The sequence below is a fragment of the Onychomys torridus genome, chromosome 5 (assembly GCF_903995425.1).
Source record: "Onychomys torridus chromosome 5, mOncTor1.1, whole genome shotgun sequence".
NCBI classification, from domain to species: domain Eukaryota; kingdom Metazoa; phylum Chordata; class Mammalia; order Rodentia; family Cricetidae; genus Onychomys; species Onychomys torridus.
In genome coordinates, this window is record NC_050447.1 from 98,430,020 (window position 1) to 98,453,587 (window position 23,568).

Below are 23,568 nucleotides of genomic sequence, written 5' to 3' on the forward strand. Positions count from 1 at the left end.
GTCAGGAAAAATGCATTCTTTACCATTAACTGGCTTTTCTTCTTCTTCTTCTTCTTCTTCTTCTTCTTCTTCTTCTTCTTCTTCTTCTTCTTCCCCTTCTTCTCATTATTATTGTTGTTGTTGTTATTATTATTATTATTATTATTATTATTATTATTATTAAAATTGTGTAGTGTCTCATACTGGCCTTGAACTCACAAACCTCCTATTTCTGCCTCCTGAATGTTGGGATTATGGATGTGTACTGCCAGGCCTTTTAGAAACAAATGTGTGTTGGTTAATTTTTTTTTTTTCACCTTGAACAAGTCAAGATTATTTGGGGAGAGGGAATATGAATTGAGAAAATGCCTCTATCAGATTGGTGCGTGGGGCATTTTCTTGATTAATGATGGATGTGAGTGTGCCCACCCCACTGTGGGTGGTGCCACTCCTGGGCAGGTGGTCTAGGGTTCTATAAGAAAGCAAGCTGAGTGAGCAAGTAAGCCATGAGGAGCAAGCCACTAAGCAGCACTCCTCCATGGCCTCTGCATTAGTTCTTATCCCCAGGTTGCTACTCTGAGTTCATCTGACTTCCTTGAATGATAGACTACAACTGTAAGATGAAATTAACTCCTTTACCCCCAGGTTGCTCTTGGTCATGGTGTTTATCACAGTAGCAGAAAGCAAACTAAGACAACATTTGTGAATTCCATGTGACAGAACAGGAGTTTGTCCTAAAGTAGTGATGAACAAGGATAGGACAGAGTATAATCGGACTTTCTTTGGACTGCTAGCTCCCAAATGACAGAGACTTTTTATTAATTATGAAAGTGCTTGGCCTTAGCTTAGGCTTTTCTCCAACTAGCTCTTAAAACTTAAATTAACCTGTTTATATTGATCTATATCCTGTCACATACTTCATTACCTCCCCTTGGTACAGTACATCTGACTTCCTCTACATCTGGCTGGTGAATCTCCTGCCTCAGATTCTTTTTCAGAGTTCCTATTTCTGCCTAGATGTCCCACCTACCTTCTCCTGCCTAGCTAATGGCCATTCATGTCTTTATTAAACCAATAAGAAGGTGCCTTAGGTGGGTGAGATAAAACAGAGACATCTACACGCAGTGTACAAAATGATTATCCCAACATTTGCCCCCTTCAGTCCACTAAAAGGCTCTTTCTCTAACATTGTATATAATAAATGATATACAATAAGAACAATTATCAGGTAAGAATTACATTCATGATGCCCAGTCTATTATATGTGATTAAACAGTAACTGCAAAGCAAGCTAACTTCCAAAGCTATAAAAATTAGAGATACCTGGCTGCCTGGACAGTCACCCAAGGTTTCTCTGCAACATTGGAACATCCATCTTCAGCCTATAGGCCTAGAATATCTGACAGATTTTTCTGTGAAGTAGGACTTTTTTGAAGGACTGGTCTACCTTGTCTTGGTAAAGTTCAGCAGTCAACTTCTTTTGTGTCATGCTTTTCCAACTTGGACAGCATATTGTCAGGAGTCGAATCAAGGACAGTTTCTTGCCCAGTGGCTAACTTCGCCACATTGAAAGCAAACTACTCTTGGAGGTTCTTCAATGTCCATCATCATTTTTGAAGCAGATTGGTGCTGCCACGAGCAAATGTGTCTCACTGTCACAAAAAGTCTTACGTTATTAAAACATCTTAAATGCCATATTCTGTAGATCTCTGGAATCTTTGAAGACCACCTTGCTGTGGGATAATGCTCTTGTACACTGTAAAGATTTGTCATTTGAATTGGTTTAATAAAACGCTGATTGGCCAGTAGTGAGGCAGGAAGTATAGACAGGGTGACCAGACTAGAAGAATTCTGGGAAAAGGAAGGGCAGAGTCAAGAGTCACTAGCCAGATGCAGAGAAAGTAAGATGAGAATATTGTACAGAGGAAAGGTACCATGTGGCTAAACATAGATAAAAATTATGGGTTTTAACTTAAGTGTAAGAGATACTTAGTAATAAGCCTGAGCTACTGGCCAATCATTTATAACTAATATTAAGCCTCTAAGTCAATTATTTGGGAAATGGTTGCTGGGTATTTGGGAGCTGCTGGTGGGCAGAAACTTCTATTTACATGTGACACCCAACGTGGGGCAAGATTTTCCACATAAAACCTGAGAAAGCTTAAAAAAGGATTCGAAACACACAAAAATGGAGTTAAACTCAGCTTCTTGGTAATCACTTTTTCTCTGGTGGGTTCTGTTTCTGGTGGCTAGCAGAGGCATGGCTCCTTTAAGAGACAGCTTCCTGGCTTAGTGCTAGTGGCAAAAACGGGTGGCTCTTTTAAGAAGCCCTGCTACTAAACACTTATATGGTGTTTATGAGCAGCCAGTGGCTACTTGGTGGTAGAATGTACTTAGAAACTTCCCAGGGTTAGAGTAGTAAACATGGCTTTCAGAACTGGCAGTAAACATTACCTCTGCCATAAGACTAGGTGGTGGCGCATGCCTTTAATCCCAGCATTCGGGAGGCAGAGCCAGGCGGATCTCTGTGAGTTCAAGGTCAGCCTGGGCTACCAAGTGAGTTCCAGGAAAGGCACAAAGCTACACAGAGAAACCCTGTCTTGAAAAGCAAAAACAAAACAAAACAAAACAAAAACAAGACTAGATTCTCATGGAACCAAGGAGTAGGGCAAAGTCAGCCACCAAAGCTGCCACTTTAGTCCTAGCCATGCCTACTTAGCAGCTTAAATGCTCATGTGATCAGAAAAAGATAAAGATATGCAGTAAAGATACACAGATTCAAAAAACAAAACTTCTAAAAAGTTTACAGTATGTTTAAAAATAAATGTAGGCTTGGGAGAGTAAAGAGAAGGTATAGCCAGTCATAAAAAAGAAAATACATAGCTTTAAAATAATAAAATCTTTAAAAGGGAATAAAGTAATATTTTTTTAAAAGCCATGTAAAGGTAGAAAATACACAAAGAGTCTGGATACTGTGTGTTATTGTGTTGTTTTTGAATTATTTGACAGCCGAGGAAGGAACAGCTGCTAAGAGATATTTAAGAATAAATGTTACTGGATTAATTCAACCTATATATTTTGAAAATGCCTTGACTTCAAGATTTAAGTCAATAGATCTGTTACTTTGGAGGAAAGGTTACAATTTTATTTCCACAGGAAATGAGAGACTGTGGATTCATTCTGTATTAAGAAAAATCAGGTTTGATCAAGCAAGACCTCCTGGAAGGTCTCTGATGGGAATGATGGCCCAGGTGATCCAACATTCACAACAACTCCAAGGCTACTGACTGAGCTGGACCAACTACACACAATACTTCAGTAAGGACTTGACCATAATCCTAAATTTTCTCAGTGTTCTCACAAGACTAACACCCCCAATCAGTATGAAGTAACCTAAAAAATTACACCTACATTTCAAAAAAATGGATTAGGGATGCTTGTCTTTGTATAGAAGGTTTTATTATAAATTGTTATTGGTCACAATCTTCTAAAAGAAGAAAGGGGGGTATGATATAGAAATGATGGGAAAATAAGTAAATTATTAAATCTACTTTAAATCAAAAAAACAACTGTTACATATTTTACATCAGTATGTATTTTAGTATATTGATACAAATTTAAAGTTAATTTTGTCATAATGTATGTGTATTTCTACTCTTGTTTAGGATATTATGTTTATGCAGCTTATTTAAAAATGTAATATATAATTAAGAAATATGGATTAATTTTATCATCTATAATAGCAAACTTATAGTCATGTTAGATATGTTTTCAAGGTCATACAGAGATACATTTCGGATAGATAGGCAGTCTTTAAACACTTCAAAGACCTACAGAATATAGCATTTAAAATGTTGTAAGAACTTAGACTTTCTTGACAATGAGACATGTCTGCTCCTGGCAGCACCAATTACTTTAAAGAGGATAATGGGCATTGAAGAAACTCTATATGGAGTTTGTTTTCTTTATGGCAAAAGTTAGCCACTGAATGAGAAACTGCTCTTGCCTTGACTGCTGACACTATGTTGTCCAAATTGGACAAGCAGGACATAAAAGAAAGGATTGTCAAACTTTGCCAAGACAAGGTAGGACAGCCCTTCAGAATATCCTACTTCACAGAAAAGTCTGTCAGATATGCTAGGCCTGTTGGCCCCAAGATGGATGCCCTAACATTGCAGAGGAAACTTGAATGACTGTCCAGGCATCTTGAGGTCCCTGTCATTAGGTAAAATTTCTGGGATCTTTGATGGAGCTGAAAACTAAATAGTTATAATTACAGTTTTCCTTAGTAATAATAGAAAGTAAATTAGATACAAACTTTAGACTCACCAAGATAAGACAGATAATTATTTTCTCTAATTTGGTCAAATGAAAACTGATTGGATATTGTTACTATAATTTTTACTTAATAACTGTTTTTGTTTTACTATATTAAGGTTAAAACCTTCCTTTTTAATTAGACAAGAAGGGGGAATGCTGTGGAATAATGCTCTTGTACACTGTAAAGATTTGTCACTTGAATTGGTTTAATAAAATGCTGATTGGCCAGTAACCAGGTAGGAAGGGCGACCAGACTAGGAGAATTCTGGGAAAAGGAAAGGTGGAGTCAGGAGTCACCAGCCAGAGGTAGAGGAAGCAAGATGAGAATGATGTACTGAGAAAAGGCACCAAGCCACGCAGCTAAACATGAAAAGAATTATGGGTTAATTTAAGTGTAAGTGCTAGTTAGTAATAAGCCTGAGCTACCTGCTGAGTGTTTATAAGTATTATTAAGCCTCTGAGTCAATTATTTAAGAAGAGGCTCCTGGGTATTTGGGAACAGGCAGGCAGGGGAGAAACATCTGCCTACATAGCAGGCTCCTTTTATACACAGTTAAAGGAATTCTAAGGCAGTTAGGTCATTATATCTATGATTGGCTTAAGCAAGTAGCAACTATGTTAGTATATTTCTAATTGGCTAGGAATCTTCGGGAAAGTTTGATCAAGTTCCAAGGGGGGGTAGAGGATTTGTCCCTATTTTGTCATTGCCTTGTGATACTGTAGGGAATAGCCCAGGCTTGGTAGTTGCTATCTTCCTCATCCCTGCTGTGAGGGGTGTTGGAGATTGATTGCCCATTTTTCGTGGTTCTTTCAGAAACTGCTTGCTTAGTCTCAGGAACCTGAAACTGAGGGCTGATCTCTGATAGAAGACTGAGCAGCCTGTTATGGCGTGGGCTCAGTTCTCTCAGCTGCATAACAGTACCCTGGATCCCAATATTATTCAGGACCTTTACAACTACTGTGAATGATTTGGGAAATGGAAAGAGACTCCTCATTCCCCACTTTGAAGCTTTCTCTTTTCTCCTCTCCAAGGCCTGTTTGTTTTTGTCTGGTCTTCTCATACATGCACTGTGTAAATGTCCTGGGTTTTTTTTTTTTTGTTGTTGTTGTTGTTGTTGTTTTGTTTTGTTTTTAAGTTAATGTTGCAAAGTGGTGTCTGGGGGAAGCCAGACCTAGCAGGAGGGGCAGAAAGCAAAGGGGTAGGCCAGCTGCAGCATGCACACACCTGGCAGACACTCCTCCTACCTGGTGCATCTCTCAGCTCCTTCCTGGAATGTCATCTGTCTTTGACTAGGGCTCAAAAATCTCCTATCTCTAAGCTGTCTCTGTTCTCAGTGTTTTAGATCCAGTTTTCCAAGGATTCAGGTGTCTTTTAGGTATGAGTAGCATTAGACTGTTTTTTTTTTATGTTGTTCCACTTCAATTCAAAGCTGCCTCTGGAGTTGAGGTATGGCTTCCCTTCATCTAGACCCAAGCATGCTTGTTTAAAAGTTTTTCTTCAAAATCTCTGTCCCAGCCAGGTGGTGGTGGCGGTGGCGGCGCACGCCTGTACTCCCAACACTCGGGAGGCAGAGGCAGGTGGATCTCTGTGAGTTCGAGGCCAGCCTGGTCTACAAAGCGAGTTCCAGGACAGGCACCAAAGCTACATAGAAACTCTGTCTCGAAAAACAAAAACAAACAAACAAACAAACAAACAAAATCTCTGTCCCATATCAGGTGAGCCATGTGCTATGTGACAGAGAAAGGAGAGCAAAACAAAATCAAGGGACAATTTCCAATGGGGACTATGGCTACTCATCTCATACTCTTTTGATATTGTTCTAACTCTCTAAAAATTTTGCTAAGGTATAAATCTTAGCTCAAGATTTGTAAGCACATTGGGTAAGGTTAAAAATCTGAAAAATCTGTAACACTGGGGTTGATAGTTAAAAATCTATACATAGGTAATCTTAAAGGAATCAGGTGGCATGATGCCATTTGGGGATAAACCAAATAAGGAAGAAACAACCCCTAGCTATGAAGCCTAAGCCAGATGATTCCTCCATTATTTTTGATCACACTGACAAGCCTCCTCGTCGGCCCCAACATGCAATCCCTTCTCTTCCTCTCCAGCCTCTCTGTTTTCCCTTTCTCCCTCTTCAGCAACTGGCTGAGTCTGGACTGGTAGCTAGGGAGCCTGCATGGGACCGACCTAGGACCTCTGCATGTGTGTGACAGTTGTGTAGCTTGGTCTGTTTGTGGGGCTCCTTGCAATAGGATCAGGACCTGTTCCATGGCACTTGAGCTGGCTTTTGGGAACCTATTCCCCATGCTGGGTTGCCTTGTCCAGTCTTGATGCAGGGGGCAGAAGCTTGGTCCTGCCTCCATCTGATATGCCATGCTTTGTTGACTCCCATGGGAGGCCTGCCCTTTTCTGAAGGAGGAGGAGTTGATGGAGAGAAGGGGAGAAGGGAGGTGCGGAGGGAATGGAAGGAGAGGAGGGAAGGGAAACTGTGGTCGGTATGTAAAATAAATAAAAAACTTTAATAAAAAATGGTAAACATTTTTTAAATGTGGAATACAGAAAAACAAATTTGACTGTCTAAAGTGGACAGAGGTAGAGGATGGCATGGGAGGGACTGACTGGATATTTCTACTGGATGTTCTTCTGTCCTCTGATAGACCTGGTGTAGTTGGATTTTGGGGGGCCTGCCGGCTCACCCATAATGACATACTGACTTATTATTAATTATGAAAGCTCGGCCTTTAGTTCCTAACTAGTTCTTATAACTTAAATTAACCCATATTTTAAAATCTATCTTCTGTTGCATGGCTTGTTTCCTCATCTCTACTGCCCATCCTGCTTCCTCTGAGTCTGCCTGGAGACTCCCTGCACGCCTAGATTCCTCCTCCTCCTCCTCTTCTTCCTCCTCCTCCTCGTCCTTTCTCTCCCCAGAAATCCCGCCCATCCCCTTCTGCCTCACTATCCTTCTGCCTCGCTATTGGCCATTCAGCTTTTTATTACACCAATCACAGCAGCACATCTTCACACAGTATACACAACGCATTCTGCAACAATCTGGGAGCAAGGGTCCAGGATAGAAAGCTTATGGGACAAGTAACAGACTTTCCTTCCTCCCTCCACTCTCCTCTTTCTCTTTTATTCCTCTCTCCTTCTGTTCATCATCTAGGTCTTCCTTCCATACCTGATGCAGTGGATGTAGGACTGAGTCCTGTTGTCTGTAGGGATGGTCCCGAAACAAGAATCTGTAACTGTAGTTCTAAACCTTCTGCTAGATTTCGTTAAGTGGCTGACAGTGCCACCATCCCATCTGGCAATACTAGAGTGAAGTGTGAATGTACGTGTGCCTGGTAGTAAAAATAGCCATTAGTTTCTGCACCTGTGTGCCTTCACCACAGACATGAATAGGACTGAGAAGGGGGAACTAGTATAAGGGGTCAAACCCAATGTCCTCCCAAAGGCTGAGTGTAAATGAAGAGAACAAAGAACTGTAGCTGAGGATAAGGATGAATAAATGGGTTATGTAGCAGAGGAAATCCAACATTCCATAAATAACTTGAGAGAAGTGCAGAGGAAGAGAATAGTATTATCTCTTAGTACAGTTCTACCAGGACACCAGAAGGGTAGATTTGTGGACCATGTGGACTTTTGCTCCAGGAGCCCAACAAATTGAGTGAGAGCATGGGAGCCTGAGTGTTCTCATCTTGGAGACATGTTCTTACAGTATAATGATAGAGTGAGCTTATTATTAATGACCGAATGAGATTCTAGTAGTGGGGCAATGTCTTTTGAACTGCATATCATTTTGCCATAAGATATCTATGTACAAAAATAATGGAGTGGCTCCTTTCATTGACTAATTTTTATTTACTTATTATTGTTGTATGTGTAACTTGGAAGGGGCATGTGTCACAGTACACTTGTGAAGGTCAGAGGACAACTTTGTGAAGCAGACTCTCTCCTTCTACTGTTATGGGTGTTCTGTGGATGGAACTCTGGTTTTCAGGCTTGTGCAGTGAGCTCTTTACCTGCTGAGCCATTTCATCGCCTGCTGCCTACTTGCCTTCCTGCTTCCCTCCCTCCCTGCTTCCCTCCCTCCCTGCTGTCCTTCTTCCCTGCCTGCCTGCTTCCCTCCCTCCCTCCTGTCCTCCTATCCCCTCTTCCATTTCTCTCTTTCTTTCCTCTTAGAGACTCTTTAGGACAACATTGACTTCTTATCTTATAGGAACTCATCAAAAGAGAGTCATTTCCTGATCTCCTTCAGTGTTGGGTTGCCCACATCCCTTGGTATGGGCTGTTTTTCTGGTTGAGTCTCTTTCTGACTCTCCTAAGGCCTAATTCTTTTACTTTTTAGTTATTGTATTTTTAAACATTTAATATACAATAATGGTACATATTTATGGGGCACAGAGAGATATCTCTACACATGTGTGTAACACAATCAAATTGGGGTAGTTATATCTGCCAATATTTATTATTTCTTCATGGTTTCATTTAAACCTCCTAACTGCTTTGAAGTGTACAGGTTATTGTTCACAAGTCACCCTGCTATGCTACAGAACACTAGGACACATCTGACTACATATTGTACCCACTGCCCAACTTCTGTTACCCCCTTTCCTTACCACTCTCAGCCTTTGCCAGCCATTATTCTGCTCTGTATTTCTATGATACCAGCACTTTTAGCCTCTACACACAGGTGAGCTCATGCAGTTCCTGTACTTCTGTGCTAGCTCATTTCACTTAGCATATTGCCCTCCAAGCTTATCAGGCTAATGACAGGACTTTTTTTTCAAAATGTAGCTAATATTCTATTGTGCTTGTATATACACTACATTTCATTATTATTATTATTATTATTATTATTATTATTATTATTATTATTTACATCCCAACTGTGGTTTCCCCTCCCTCCTCTCCTTCCAGTTCCTCCTTCACTGCCCCCCCATCCATTCTTATTCTATCTCCAGAAGGAAGGCCTCCCATGGATATCAAGTTTCAGTAAGACTAGGCAACCTCCCACCCCTGCCCCTTGTATTAAGGCTGAAAAAGGCAACCCAGTAGGAGGAAAAGGGTCCCAAAAGCAAGCAAAAGTGTTAAAGACAGCCCCTGTTCCCACTGTTAGGAGTCCTACAAGATGATCAAGCTACACAACTTGATGCAGAGGGCCTAGGTCAGTTCCATGGAAGTTCCCTTATCAGTTCAGTCTCTGTGGGCCCCTATGAGAGTCCAGTTGGTTCATCTATGGGTTTTCTTATGGTGTGCTTGACGCCTCTGGCTCCTACAATCCTTCCTCCTCATCTTCTGTAGGATTCTACAAAATTCACCTAATGAGTATAGCAGAATATCATTAGGAATCATTGACTTTTTTTTTTTCTTTTTTTTTTTCTTTTTCTTTTTTTTTTTGGCCAGTTGTGTTTGGGTCTATCCTAGGTCTCATAGATATTTAGCGTCTGGGTCCTGGTCCTCCAGGCAGTGTCAGGGGTGGGTTTCCTCCTTGTAGCATGGGTCTCAAGCTAGACCAGTCAGTCACTGGTTGACTACTCCCACAATTTCTTTACTTTTTTTTTTTTTTTTTAAGGTTTATTTATCTATTATGTATACAGTGTTCTGCCTGCATGGCTCACAACCATCTGCAATTAGATCTGGTGCCTTCTTCTGGCCTGCAAGGACACTCCCACAATTTCTGCACCACATTTACCACAGCAGGACTAATTGTAAGTTGAAGGTTTTGTGGTTCGGTTGGTGTCCCAGTTCCTCTACTAGAAGTCTTGCCTGGTTGTAGGAGATGGCTACTTCAGGCTCCATATCCCCCATTGCTAGGAGTCCTATGGCTCAGCTGTTAGAAGCTAGGCTCACAACCAACATATACCACATTTTCTTAATCCACTCATCCACCAATGGACGTTTGGATTGATTCTGCATCACCAACCAAAAGGTGGCACCACAAAGCCTCTGGATAGTGTGGCATGGGACACTTGTAGGCTCCTCTGCAGGCCTGTTAGAGCAAGAACCTACTGAACTCAGCCATGGTATGGTCATTGAATGGTCGTGACACTTTCTCAGTCCAGAAATCCTCAAAACGAATTCCCTCCCCCCCCCCCATTTGCTTTGAGAAGTTTATAGTTTAAGCGGCTACATTTTTCTTTGTGATTAGTATTGAGTCATTTGGGGTAGGAGTGCAGCTCATCCTCTGCTTGTGTCTGTTTAGTTATCCCAGCACCAGTGGTTGGAAAGACCATTCATCCAGCATCAAAAGGTCTTAAAATCTTCATTGGAAATGAAGGGACTAAATACTCACTGTTCTATTTCTGGCTGCTCATGTCTATCCCATCCATGTGTATGTTCACCTTTGTTGCTGACTTTGTAGTTTTGTGGGTTTTGAAATTTAGACATGATGCTTGCAGCTCTGTTGTTTTTCTTCCAGATTATTGTTTAGACTCTTTCGAATCTAATTTGCCAATTTCCAGGATTTGAATAAGAATTGCATTTAATCTGTAGATAAATATAGAGAGGTCATCTGACTTTGCCTTTCATTCCATGAATACAGGATATCTTTCTCTACTTAGGTCTTTACTGTCTTTAAACAGTACTTTATAATTGTCTTTTCATAAAATATGTATCTGTTTAATTTTTTTAGATTTATTTTTATTTATGTGTCTATATGTATATGCCACATGTGTGTAGGTCCCACAGAGGCCACAAGGGGGTGTTGGATCCCCTAGAGCTGGAGTTGCAGGTGGGTTTTAAGCTGCCCAACATGGGGGCTGGGAATCAAACTCCCATCCTTTGCAAGAGGAACATATGCTTTTACCTGCTAAGACATCTTTATAGCCCCTTATTCTTTTTAAGATGACATTCTGAATGGAATTAGCTCTAGGAGGTTGTTTTTGGTGACACTCTCAGGGTTTTCTGTATACGGTCATGTTGTCTGCAAAGTTTCACAATTCCTTTCTGATCTGGACACTTTTATTTGTTTGTTTGTTTGTTTATGTTTTAGCCCACCTTTTCTGGCTAGAAACTCTACTAAAATGATGAACTGATGTAGGAAGATCTTACATACATCATTGATTTTTCTCCCTGTGTTGGGGGATAAAGCACGCCCTCTTTTGATATTAATGTGACAAAAGGAGCTTTCATAGATTACTATAGTCAGGTTGTAGGAATTTCAGCTCTCAGTTTGTGGCAGTTTTTTTTTAAGATGAGAGGGGTTTTATTCTCTAGTATTTCTGCAGCTTTTATGCTATCACGTGATTATTTTTTAATGCTATTTATGTTACAAGAATTTCTTTGAAGATGATTTTGTGAGTGTGTGAGTGGGCACACATGTGAGGCCAGAGGATAAAGTGTGTTAGCTAGTTCTTCCCTTCTACCATGGGAGTCCCAGTGATCAAGCCCAGACCTTCAGGCTTGGTGGCAAACACCTTTTCCCACTGAACTTTGCTGGTCCATGAATTGATTTTCAGATGTTCAGTAAATCTTATTTTGGAGGGTGTGTGTGTGTGTGTGTGTGTGTGTGTGTGTGTGTGTGTGTGTCTGTGTGTGATGAATACCATTTGGTCTGGAAGGGTGTGCAAAAGATTGTTATGAATACTTCTGTAAATGTTTGCTAGAACTCGTCAGTGAAGCTGTTTGGGCTTGGGCTTCACTTCTGGAATGAAGTTCATTTTGTTTGGTTCTGGGCCTTGCATTTTCTAAACACATGCTCTACAGCTGAGCTATACTTCCAGCTATAGAACTGTTTAGGTTTCCTTTTGTTTTTAATACCTTTGACTTTTTATTGAACATGTCAACAAAAGAGGTTTAGTCAAAAAGACCAAATCACATGTCATCATCAGACGCCTCAGATTCTCCCTTTTTGTTTCTAGTGTCTTCTCCTCAGCTGGGGCAGCAGCAGGAGAAGGGGCCGGATGGCCTGATGATGTGGCTTCAACAGGGAGCAGGACAACTAGGCCCTCCCTGCATTGCCCATGAAGCTCCCAATGTTGACATTAGCCGAGGCCTTTGCGAATAAGCCAGGCCAGAAAAGTTCAGCACTTGACACCAGCTGCTTTAATGAAGACATTGATCTTATCCTCTGTGACTAGACACCTTGTTGTAGAGAGTGAGGGCCGAGTAAAGGCAGCTGAACTCAGACCTAGCATTGGTGAGTACTTCAGGCGCTGTGCTAGACCCCACATGATGTGAAGACCTCACCGCAATATGGCTTTGGAGACCCTAGAGGGGTCAAGAACTCTGGCAGCAGCTGAGGAAAGGGGATGCATTGCTATTAATTCAATGTGCTTACCTATAATGATTTTATTTTGATTATTTATTTCTTTATGAAACAGGTTTGACAATTTGTGTTACTCTAGGAATCAACCCATTTTGCCTACATAGAGATGGTAATTAGTATACACTCTTTTATTTCTGATATGTGTAATCTTCCCAAATGATCCATTGGATTTTTTCTAGAACAATCGATTTGGTTGAATTTCCTGCTGTGTTCTGTTCCACTTTATGAACACCCACTCTGTTGAGTTCTTCCTTCTCCCCACCCTGGATTTAGTCTGCTCTGCTCTCTCCAGCTGAATCATTGGAGGCAGAAATGATTGGTTGTAGTTTTCTTTTTTTAGTGTGGCCATTTACACCAACTGCAAACCTGTTTCTATATTGTGCTTCAGTTGATTGGTCCATAGCTCATTCTTTTCTAATTATAACTCGCCCACTGGAGATGTAATATTTTGCTCACATTATTAAACAATGAACGTTGAATATGTCCATTGAGGAGCTTCATCTGAATGAAATCATGGCATGCATTTCTATATGGGGTTTCTCCCCCCCCCCCCCCCGTGTTGTGTGTGGATTATTGTTACATATCTTTGCAAGTTGTTTAAATTGGTTTTTTTCCTACTGAATTCTGTGTCATGACACCCTAATAAGACAATGTATAATTTACCTATAAAACCTATACAGCTATAACTTATTATTTCATTGTTAAATATTTGAGCTTTCTAGTTCACTGCTAATGTAAATAATGATGTTGTACATTCTTGTATGTGTGTCTTGAAGACCATATGCATATCCTTGTCCAGTTTTGAGACTAGAATAGTACTGGGAGATGGGGCCCATGTGTACTTTCTGTTTTTCCAGACAGTGCCACAGTGGTTTTCACATGACTGAATCACATTGCATGTGCACAGTAACTTATCAGCCTTTCTATTACCACCTTGCACCCCAAAACAACATTGATATTTTTAGTTGTTTTCATTTGAGTTCATCTAGTGGGTGCAGCCATGTCTTGTTATGGTTTTAATTTTTATTTCTACAATTATGAGAGATGTTTGGCTCCCTTTAAACATTTATTGACAGTTCAAATATTCCCTGGTCCATCCAAACCCTTCTGGCCTATGTTCCCTGTAATCGTGGATTTGTGGAAACTCTTACACACTCTGCCGAGAATTCTTTCGTCATTGTACAAGCAGATGGGTCATCTTTACTTTTTATCTTTTCACTCTCTTATGGTATTTTGGAATGAATATATTATCACCCTCATATAATTAAATATTGGTAATTTTCTTTTGGAGTAGTTTTTCTGTTGTTGCTATTGTTTTTATTTTGGGGTGTGTGTGTGTGTGTGTGTGTTGTGTTGTAGTCTGTCTCATCTAGTTTGGCAAATCTGCAAGCAGGGCTTTTCGTAGCACCCTTTTATTGTCCCTTTAATGACTGTGGGGTCTGCAGTGTTGTCTTTCATTTCTGATATTGGTTCAAATGGTCCTTGGGTCAGTTTATAAATTTTTTGACCTTTTGATAGTGCAAAAGTAGTATACATTCAGAAGAAACTCTACTTTGAATGTTTATATTTTCCTAGGCTAGCAGTATGCAGTATGCTCCTAATCAGGCAGGTAATCACTGTGGTAAATGACAGATACTCTGGCAAGAGTGTCTAATCTTTTGACATTGGCATATGACATTCTTTTTTAAAAATATTTATTTATTAATTTTTTTTTCATTTTACATAGCAACCCCAGTTCCCCCTCCTTCCCCTTCTCCCACCTCCTCACCTCCCTCCCACTCTACCCCCATCCACTCCTCAGAGTGGGTAAGGCCTCCCATGGTAGTCAACAAAGTCTGGCATACCAAGTTGAAGGAGAACCTAGCCCCTCCCCATTGTATCAAGGCTGAGCAAGGTATCCCACCACAGGGAATGGGCTCCAAAAAGCCAGTTCATGCACCTGGGATAAGTCCTTGTCCTACTGCCAGGGTCCTACAAACAGATTAGGTCACATAACTGTCACCCACATTCAGCAGGCCTAGTTCAGTTCCATGAAGGTTCCCGAGCTGTCAGTCCAGAGTCAGTGAGCTCCAACTAGCACTGGTCAGCTGTCTCTGTGGGCTTTCCCATCATGATCTTGATCCCCTCTTCTTCTTCTTTTTTGAGTGCCAAATGCCGTTTGTTGAAGGAGGGAGGAGATGACGTTCTTTTATACAGTGTTGGGCTGTGACCATAGCTATCCTGGCAAACACATGGCTCATAGGCCAGAGCTTTGACATGCTTGGATAGTGTATGGTGTTGCTAAACTACGACTGTTAGTTATTTGGCGCTCTTACCCTGTGAGGAAAACGTCCTGGACAAGACAAGACCACAGAAGAGTTTTTATTGAGAGAGGATAGAAGACGTGACAGGCCTGTGTGAAACACACGTGACTAAGAGGACAAGAGAGAAGAGAAGAGACCGGTGCAAAAATGGCGCCGGCTTTTTAAAGAGTGAGCCGCACATGTGTACAGGAACTCGTGTGGCTACTCCACGCATGCGTGTAGATTACAGGGCTGTGCGGGCTTTATTCAACCATGCAAAGCCACGGAGTCCTAGTCATGAGAGATGTTTTGACCCAGAAATGGCTATTTTGAACAGGAAATAACTAGGCAGTCTGCCGGGCAAGCCCAACTGTGAGGGCATGTTGTGACTTCACATCAGTGACGTTCACTAGACTGGATGTTTTAAATGCATTTGACTTACATTTTTGGCTTATAATTGTTATATCAGGTTGTAAATCCAACATGAGTTGGAATACCACCTACATTTGCCTACTTTTTCATATAGCTACAGGCTTATTAATTTGGCTGTTTTGGTGCTGGGGTTGAACCCAGAGCCTCTTGCATTCTAGGCAAGTGCTCTCCCACCAAGCCACATCCCCAGTCTGGGTTTACAGATTTTTATATATTCATTTCCTGCTTCCAATTCCACATATTTTTTGCTCAGCTTATGATTTCTTTTCTTCTGCCTTGAATTTGTTTTTCTTTTTCTAGATTCCAAAGGTGAAAACTTATATCTTACTTGGGTTTTCTATTGCTGTGATAAAATATCATGACCAAAATCAACTTGGGGAAGAGAGGGTTTACTTCAGTTTACATATCCAGGTTCATCACTGGGAGAATTTATGGCAAGAATTGTAGCAGGGCTGTGGGAAGCCAAGGAAGCCTTGAATAATTATGTAAAGAGCAAATGAAATCCCGAGTGAATATGCACTCTTGACATGGGCATGAGCAAATTGGCAAAGCCTTCCCCTGGGTCAGGCTCAGAGCAAAGCCTTCCTTTGCTCCAAGTGTGAATGTTGACAGTGTGTACAGCTAAAGTCTAACAAAGTCATCAAAGACAAAGAGGCTAGACACATACCTCAGTCAGTTACTGTTAACCTGAGTAGACCTTAGGAATTTTAAAGCCTTATTTATCAAATATGTTTCATTACTTACCTAAATTTTTTTTAAGAACTGTTGTTGAACCCAGCAACGACATGAGTGGTTAGACCTATATTTCTAAGTCAGTTTCTGGTTTAACCTGAGAAAACTTTTAAAACCTTAGGGCTTCATAAATCTTAATCAAGCATACTTTTTAAATCAAATATATGGTTTTTATTGAAAATGTTTACTCTCAGCACAAAAGTCCAAAATATCCTGCAGACTTGCTGTGGCCTCCTCAGTCCAGAAGGAGATGCAACGATACACAGAGGTCTCAGCAGAACTACAAAGTTTTATGAGTGCTGTCTTTGTTCGTGTATACCACGTGGTCGACTTAATCAAGATGGTGGTAGAGTTATATGGCATGCACTCTCATTAGCCTTAGTAAAAATGGCTGCCAGCAGCATGGTTGCTTTCATCCTGATGAGGCCATCAGCCAAGATGAAGACAAGCTACATGTTTGCTATTTAAAAACATCTATTTTACACACACACACACACACACACACACACACACACACACACACATTTACATGAATCACATATATAGTATGCTGTAGTAAATTAAAATTATCTATGTATAGATTTTTTAATCATTGGTCTTTTGTTACAAGTTTTAAGCTAGTTTTTTGTTGCAGATTTTTTTTTAAAGATTTATTTATTTAAAATGTATACAGTGTTCTGCCTTCATATATGGCATGCCTGCATGCCAGAAGGGCGCACCAGATCTCATTATAGATGGTTGTGAGCCACCATGTAGTTGCTGAGAATTGAACTCAGGACCTCTGGAAGAACAGTCGGTGCTCTTAACCTCTGAGCCATTTCTCCAGCCTGATTTTAGATTTTTTAACCATAACCAATGAACTTACAAATTCTGTGATAGCATTTACCACATCGTCTTAAGAATTTTTTTTTTTTGAGAGTAAAGAGCAAAGAAATGATAGAGATAAGAGATTTTCAGAAGTATAAAGAAGAAAAGACTTAGAGCCAAGACACTTTTGAGGGCGTAGAGTAGAGAACGTTTAGGTAGAAGAGGTTTGAGGATCTTTTATGCAGACGTGGTTACAATCTGCAAGAATTTGAAAATCCAGTGTGTCATGTTTTAGCCGTTGACCTGTACTAAGGCCAAGGCATTTGCAGAAAGACAGCAAAGCTTTGATGAAATCTCTCAGTCAGAGGAGGAAAGGAGATTAGATAAAAAATCAGATGAGGAGGGGAAGGGTCACAAAATGGGAACTCTACCCAAGGGAAGATTCCAGTAGCGTAGAGGCCAAGGAGGGCATAAGGTAGCGGGGACTTGAACAGAAGGCTCCAGCGAACTAAGGACAAGCCGCAAGGGCACAGCCAAGGGCAGCTCCTAGGTGGAGGTGAGAAAGCTCCAGGAGGAAGCTGAAAACATGCGGGGACTGAGAAAAGGGTGGGAGAGAAGGGTGAGTGTCCCTGGTGACAAACATGTGGGGACAGAGAAAAGGGTGGGCGAGAGAAGGGTGAGTGTCCCCGTGACAAGAATTTCATTGGGGGGGGGGGGCTGGGTGAGAAGAGCCACAGGTACTTGGACTCAGTGAGGCCAGCATGGGCTTTGGTAGGCAAAGAGGCACCACAGGTAGCCATTTGCCCTTCTGACAGTGATAAGGAAAGGGCTGCTTTGGAAGAGGGGAATGGGTGCCACATTTGTGGGGAGTTTCCTTTGGACCCGACAACAGGCAGTTAATGCTTTCTGGAGGATGGGAAGTCACTGTCCTCAGTGATGTAGCCTTCGGTCAAGTAAATAACCTTCTATTCAAGCTCACAATATAGTGGGCCACAAAAAAAGAAAAAGATCAAGTGTGGGAGATGGGCTTGAGAAGGAGAGGTTTGGTAGGAGAGGTAAAGGATAAGAGAGGACAATGGAGGTGGAAACTGTGATCACAGACATTATAAAATTATGAAAGAATAAATTTAAAAAAGAAGTCATGTATAGCAACATGGACCTCTAAGTTGGCAATTCTTTCCCCTCCATTCCCTTCTGAGTACAGCCCCTGAAGGACTACTAGGTTTATGAGCAGTGCCTTGATTACGGCCTACTGTTCTGCTAGATCCAGCTTCACTGATATTCTTATCCCTGTCTCTTCCTTAACCTTCAACCCTGAACTAGAAGCCATGACCATGGTCCTCCAGAGCAGTGGTTCTCAACCTTCCTAATGCTGCCACCCTTTAATACAGTTCCTCATATTGTGTAACCATAAAAGTATTTCCATTGCTATTTCCTAACTGTAATTTTGCTACTGTTGTGAATTGTAATGTCGATACTGTTTTTTCTGATGGTCTTAGGCAACCCCAGTGAAACGGTCATTTGACCCCAGAGGGGTTGTAACCCACAGGTTGAGAACCACTGCTCCAGAGTGACTGTCATGATTGCGAGAACATCAAAGGATGAGTGAAATCTTACCCCACAGAACTTTTCCCTTTTTTATATTATTGTGAGGTCCACATTGTTGTTAGTTTTTGACGCAGTATCTCACCCTGTAGTCCAGGCTGACCTGGAACTCAGTATGTATGCGGCTGACTTTGAACTCTTATTTACCCTGCTTTGGCCTCCTAAGTGCTGGGACTACAGGTATGTGCCGCCATACTCAGCATGGCTCTAGATTTTGAGTTTTCAAAATAAATTTCCAAAGTATCACTCACAGTGCTGTGTCTCACCTCCTTCTATGAGACAGAGTTTCACTATGTAGCTGAGGCAGGCCTTGAACTCATGAACTTCCTGCCTCAGCCTTCCTAGTTCTGAGATAACAGAAGTGAACCACCACATCTGACTTGCTACAGATCTTGGAAGTAGCAAATCAATAACATTGTTTATGTTAAAACGGGCACTTTACTATGATAACTAATGCAGTAATTTTTCAAAACATTTGCATAATTTACCTTATTTATTTACACACAAAAATATTGGTAATGATTAAAAAAGCAGGTGGGGGGGGGGACAGACAGACAGATGGATGTGTATTAACCACTAATTAACACAGCCAGTGCATCCAGCTTTTCTGTTTGTTTCTGAGACAGGGTCTTGTTTTGTAGCCTGGGCTGGTCTTGAATGTGCAGCAATCCCATTATCCCTGCCTCCCAACCACATTCACCAACACCCTGACACACCTTGCCTCTTGCCCTTTATTAGGAAGGTTTTTTGCTTTTATCCTTACTCCACTCATAAGGAAATAGGGCACTTAGGGCTCCTTGGCCATGTGATTCTTCATGGAGATGACAAGAATTCAAAGGGGTTCATGTTTCAAATAACTGCCAGCATTCCATGCTAAGTTCCCATTAGGCTCAGAGGCCGGAAAGTCATCCATCCTTATTCTTTTCTCTGCCAGCAAAGGCCTCTTTTAAACTTGAGCCATCTGCACTCTGGCACTTTCCAATCTCCTCTTGGATATGTAATTTGAGGGCCTCTCACATGGATGGATCCTGAGGTATGTGTGCCGATACCTTCCTGCTCAGCTTTCTCTTGTCATTATCCTGATACACAGCAACTGAGGTGACCCTCTGCTGTCCAGGTCCTCTTCTAAGGTGGCAGAAGGCTTCAGCTGAGACCCACAACCACTGCTGCTGTCTCTTAGCTCCTCTCAGTCAGGGTGTGACTGGATGGGTAAAGCTGTGGCTACAACTGCACCTGAGGGTCTTGCTTATCAGGTGCCAGGGTGTGTAGTGCATCCTAGACTTCTCAGACATCTGCTCTACCTTGTCTGAGCTGTCCCTTCAGGAAGCAGAGCAGCAGTCAAGCAGCTTCTGACCAGGCCAGGCATGGTGGTACCCTCATGGAGCTATCTCTGCCCATCAGATGTGGCGTATGCATGGAGCCATGGTTCCCAGCCAGGCTTGGGACAGAGCTTAGGGCTGGGATCCTATGCTCCTCCATTCATGGTCCTAGGTGCACAGCCCCATAACAGCAACTGCTCCTAAAGGCTTCTTAAGTTAATTGGCTGTTTTCATAAGGTGGGGAATTTCTATCAGACAGTTCAGATGAGATACATGGACTGCTTATGAAGATGAATTATAGCTAGTTCATAATTAATCATCAAAAAAAAGATAAAGATGTAGCTCACAGGTGAAATGCTTGCCTAGTATTTCTAAGTACAAAGATTTGAGCCACAGCACCATGTAACAAACAAACAAACGAACAAACAAAGCTGGCCTCTGGGTTGCTGCGGGGCACACCTGGGAGGCCAGTACTGGAGACTGACTCAGAGGGAAACATAGTGACAAAATATCTTTAAAAGATAGAGCAGCCTAACATGGTGGGGCACACCTTTAATCCTAACTCGAAGGAGGCAAAGGCAGGCAAATCTCTGCGAGTGTGAGGCTAGCCTGGTCTACACGGCAAGTTGAAGTCCAAGCATAGCTACATACAGACTCTATCTAAAGCAGACACACACACACACACACACACACACACACACACACACACACACACAGAGAGAGAGAGAGAGAGAGAGAGAGAGAGAGAGAGAGAGAATAATCAGTGAGAGGCAAGTAAAATGCATCCCATCAAAAACTCTGTGACAGACAAAATAACAAGAACTCAGGATGTTTTAAGCCATTAGGACAGATATATTTCTCTATATAATAGTCTTTATGGGTGCTGGAGAGATGGCTCAGAGATTAAGAGCACTGGCTGCTCTTCCAGAGGTCCTAAATTCAATTCCCAACAACCACATGATGGCTCACAACCATCTATCATGAGATCTGGTGCCCTCTTCTGGCATGCAGGTATACATGCAGGCAGAATACTGTACACATAATAAATAATTTTTAAAAATGTCTTTATGTATATCTGTGATAATTATTTATTATTATTATAATAATCATCACCATCATCATCATTATTGGAGACAGGGATTCCTGTAACACAGGTTGGCCTTGATCTGCTATGTAGGTGAGGATGCCCTTGCACTTCTGAACATTTTGTCTTCTGGGACGTGCCACCATGCTCAGTTTATTGGGTGCTGGGAATCAAACCCAGGGTTTTCTTCATGTGAGACAAACACTGTACCAACTGAGCCACATCCCGTCTCTTTGAAATAGTCATTGAAAAGTTTGTCTATTTATTTTGTGCATCCGTACATGTGCCTCAAGCCTCAAGCACCAAGGCCTAGGACTGGAGTTATAGATAGTTATCAGCCATCATATGGGTGCTGGGAATTGAACATGAGTGCTCTGTAAGGGCAGCCAGAGCTCTTAATCACTGAGCCAAATCTCCAGCTCCTGATGGCCATTTTAAAAGAGTATTAGACTATTTGAAAATATCAAAGAATTAAAGGCATATTTTTAAAACTTGGTATAAGTATTTGTACCCAAACAATAATTTACAATAATTTCATTTTCCTGATTCCAGGGAGTAATGAATAGCTTTTCAAATACTGCTGAACACCATACCTAAGGGCATCTTGTGTAGGTGTTGGTGCTCATGGTAGAAACACCTGTAAACCTAGCACTGGGCAGGTAGAGGCAGAAGATTCAATCATTGCCTACATAATGAGTTTGAGCCCAGGATAGGTTCCAGGAGACCCTGTCTCAAAAACAAGCTTGGAGCACTAATATTTTTTTCTCCTTTATGTTATCTCCAATGTGGCTGCATGTGATGCAGAAAGAGGGGTAGCTCATTCCAGCTGCTTCCTTCAGTGGTGACACAGCTGGGAGTCTAACACAGAATGTGGGTCTTGTGACCCATCCAATCAAGTCATCCGAAGATCATAGCAACCGAAGATGACTTGTCTGTGCATCTTTACCCACCGCAGGCGCTCAGCTGTCTGTACTTACTTTGAAGTGGGTGTTAGCTGTTTACACTGTTAAAAGTCAGGAAAATGTCTGGGTGGTGGTGGCGCATGCCTTTAATCCCAGCACTCGGGAGGCAGAGGCAGGTGGATCTCTGTGAGTTCGAGGCCAGCCTGGTCTACAAAGCTAGTCCAGGACAAGCTCCAAAGCTACAGAGAAACCTTGTCTCAAAAAAACAAAAACAAAAACAAAAACAACAACAACAAAAAGTCAGGAAAATGATTCACAAGGTTTGGAGTGGATTCCTTCCTACCATACTCCCTTACACCGCATCTCTGGAACAATGGCCGTCTGCTGTAAACAGACCTGGAGGGAGCAAAGGACAGAAGAGGCAGTGGCTCTGCTGTAAGATGTGCATCTGTCCCAGAGCTGTGCCTTCCTCTGTTAGAACAGAAAATAGCTTGAGTTCCTCACCCTGCCACTTCCTGCCCTACCAATTAACTTTACCTTTGATCTAAGACATTTACAGACTGAAAGTGAAATCATTCCCCACATACACTTGAGCTCATTTTTAAAGGCAACATGAGGAGAGGAGATAACTTGGGCCACTTTAAGTTTGTAGTGAAACATACAAGTAAACCATGTACACCCAGATTTTTGCACCACAGATAAGAAAAAGGTGCGTTTTGAAAAACCTCTCCACAGAACTTCAATTTTGTTATGATTCAAAGTTCCCCCCAGAGAGAGCCTATTCAGAAACTGGGTTGAAGTAAAACCTGGTGTTTTAATATCTCATTTGCTCCTGAAGTTTTCTGCAAGGCATTCAGACTTAGTGCCTGAGAGAGTTAATTTGTTAAATAGCTAACTGATGAAGACATCATGGGAAAGGCTGTGAGTCAAATGGCGTTAAGAGAAAACTAAACACGGGGCTTTAAAGTGGGCACTATAAAGGCAGCAGGCAGCGTACCAGGTGCTGCTTTGGTACTCTGTGGGGTGGGGCTGCACAGAATGGCCAGGCATGAATCCAGGAGGTGTGGCCAAGGAGGGGCAAGTTCTAGCTGAACCTATAGGTGGATGGCGATCCTGGAGGACCTGAACTCCCTATGCGGCTGAGGGATGTCCAGATGTAAAAGGGAAGCCAGGGAAAGCTGAACCGAAGACCCAGGCTTTAAGAAGTGGTGGGGCTGGGGGAGAAGAAACCCAACGGAACGGAAATAGTGAATTTGGGTAAACACTCTCTCTCCAGGCAGTTTAACGCCGGGTCTTCACCTTCCTGGTGTGAGCAAGAGAACCGCAGAGGAAGAAAGAGCCCCAGCAATTGCTTTGAAATACCCAGGAGCTGGCAAATGATGGACAGGCAAGTGGGAGAGGGCTCAGTTCCATAGGAAAGCAGAATGCACGCTTCCATGGATTTAAAGGGTGGAGAAAAGGCACTAGGAGGGAGCATGGGTTGTGGGAGACGAAATTTTGAGCTGTCAGCTCAGAATGCTTATTTTTTCAAACCCAGCACCTCTAATGCTCCTCATAATGCTATCTCTTTCTCGCAGCAAACAGACAACGGAGACCCTGCTGTCTCTGTCACCTGCTGAAACTGCCAACCTCAAGGAAGGAATCAATTTTTTCCGAAATAAGGCTACTGGCAAAGAGTTCATCCTGTACAAGGAGAAGGACCACCTGAAGGCATGTAAGAACCTCTGCAAGCACCAAGGAGGCCTGTTCCTGAAAGACATCGAGGACTTAGACGGAAGGTATTGTGGGTCCTTGGCTCTCTTGCTGGGAACCCCCCGTGTGCAGTTGGAT

At 41.9% G+C, this 23,568-nt stretch overlaps 1 protein-coding gene and 1 pseudogene across 6 annotated transcripts in view; one reads left to right on the top strand and one right to left on the bottom strand.

The window, feature by feature from the left end:
* LOC118584085 (cytidine monophosphate-N-acetylneuraminic acid hydroxylase) overlaps nucleotides 1-23,568 on the top strand; it is a 98,507-nt gene that overhangs the window by 26,481 nt on the left and 48,458 nt on the right. For 4 of the 6 annotated variants that reach the window (XR_004945000.1, XM_036188060.1, XM_036188057.1 and 1 more), the window contains exons 2-3: nucleotides 23,015-23,125; nucleotides 23,316-23,516. Coding sequence is in view for 4 of the 6 variants with exons in the window: in XM_036188060.1 (XP_036043953.1) it covers nucleotides 23,115-23,125; nucleotides 23,316-23,516 (212 nt within the window). In the remaining 2 variants the exon portion in view is untranslated. Of the gene's footprint in view, nucleotides 1-3,276; nucleotides 3,298-23,014; nucleotides 23,126-23,312; nucleotides 23,517-23,568 lie in introns of those variants that run through there. The other 2 variants (XM_036188059.1, XM_036188061.1) reach the window with 2 other exon arrangements.
* Nucleotides 12,104-13,753, bottom strand: LOC118584640 (annotated as a pseudogene).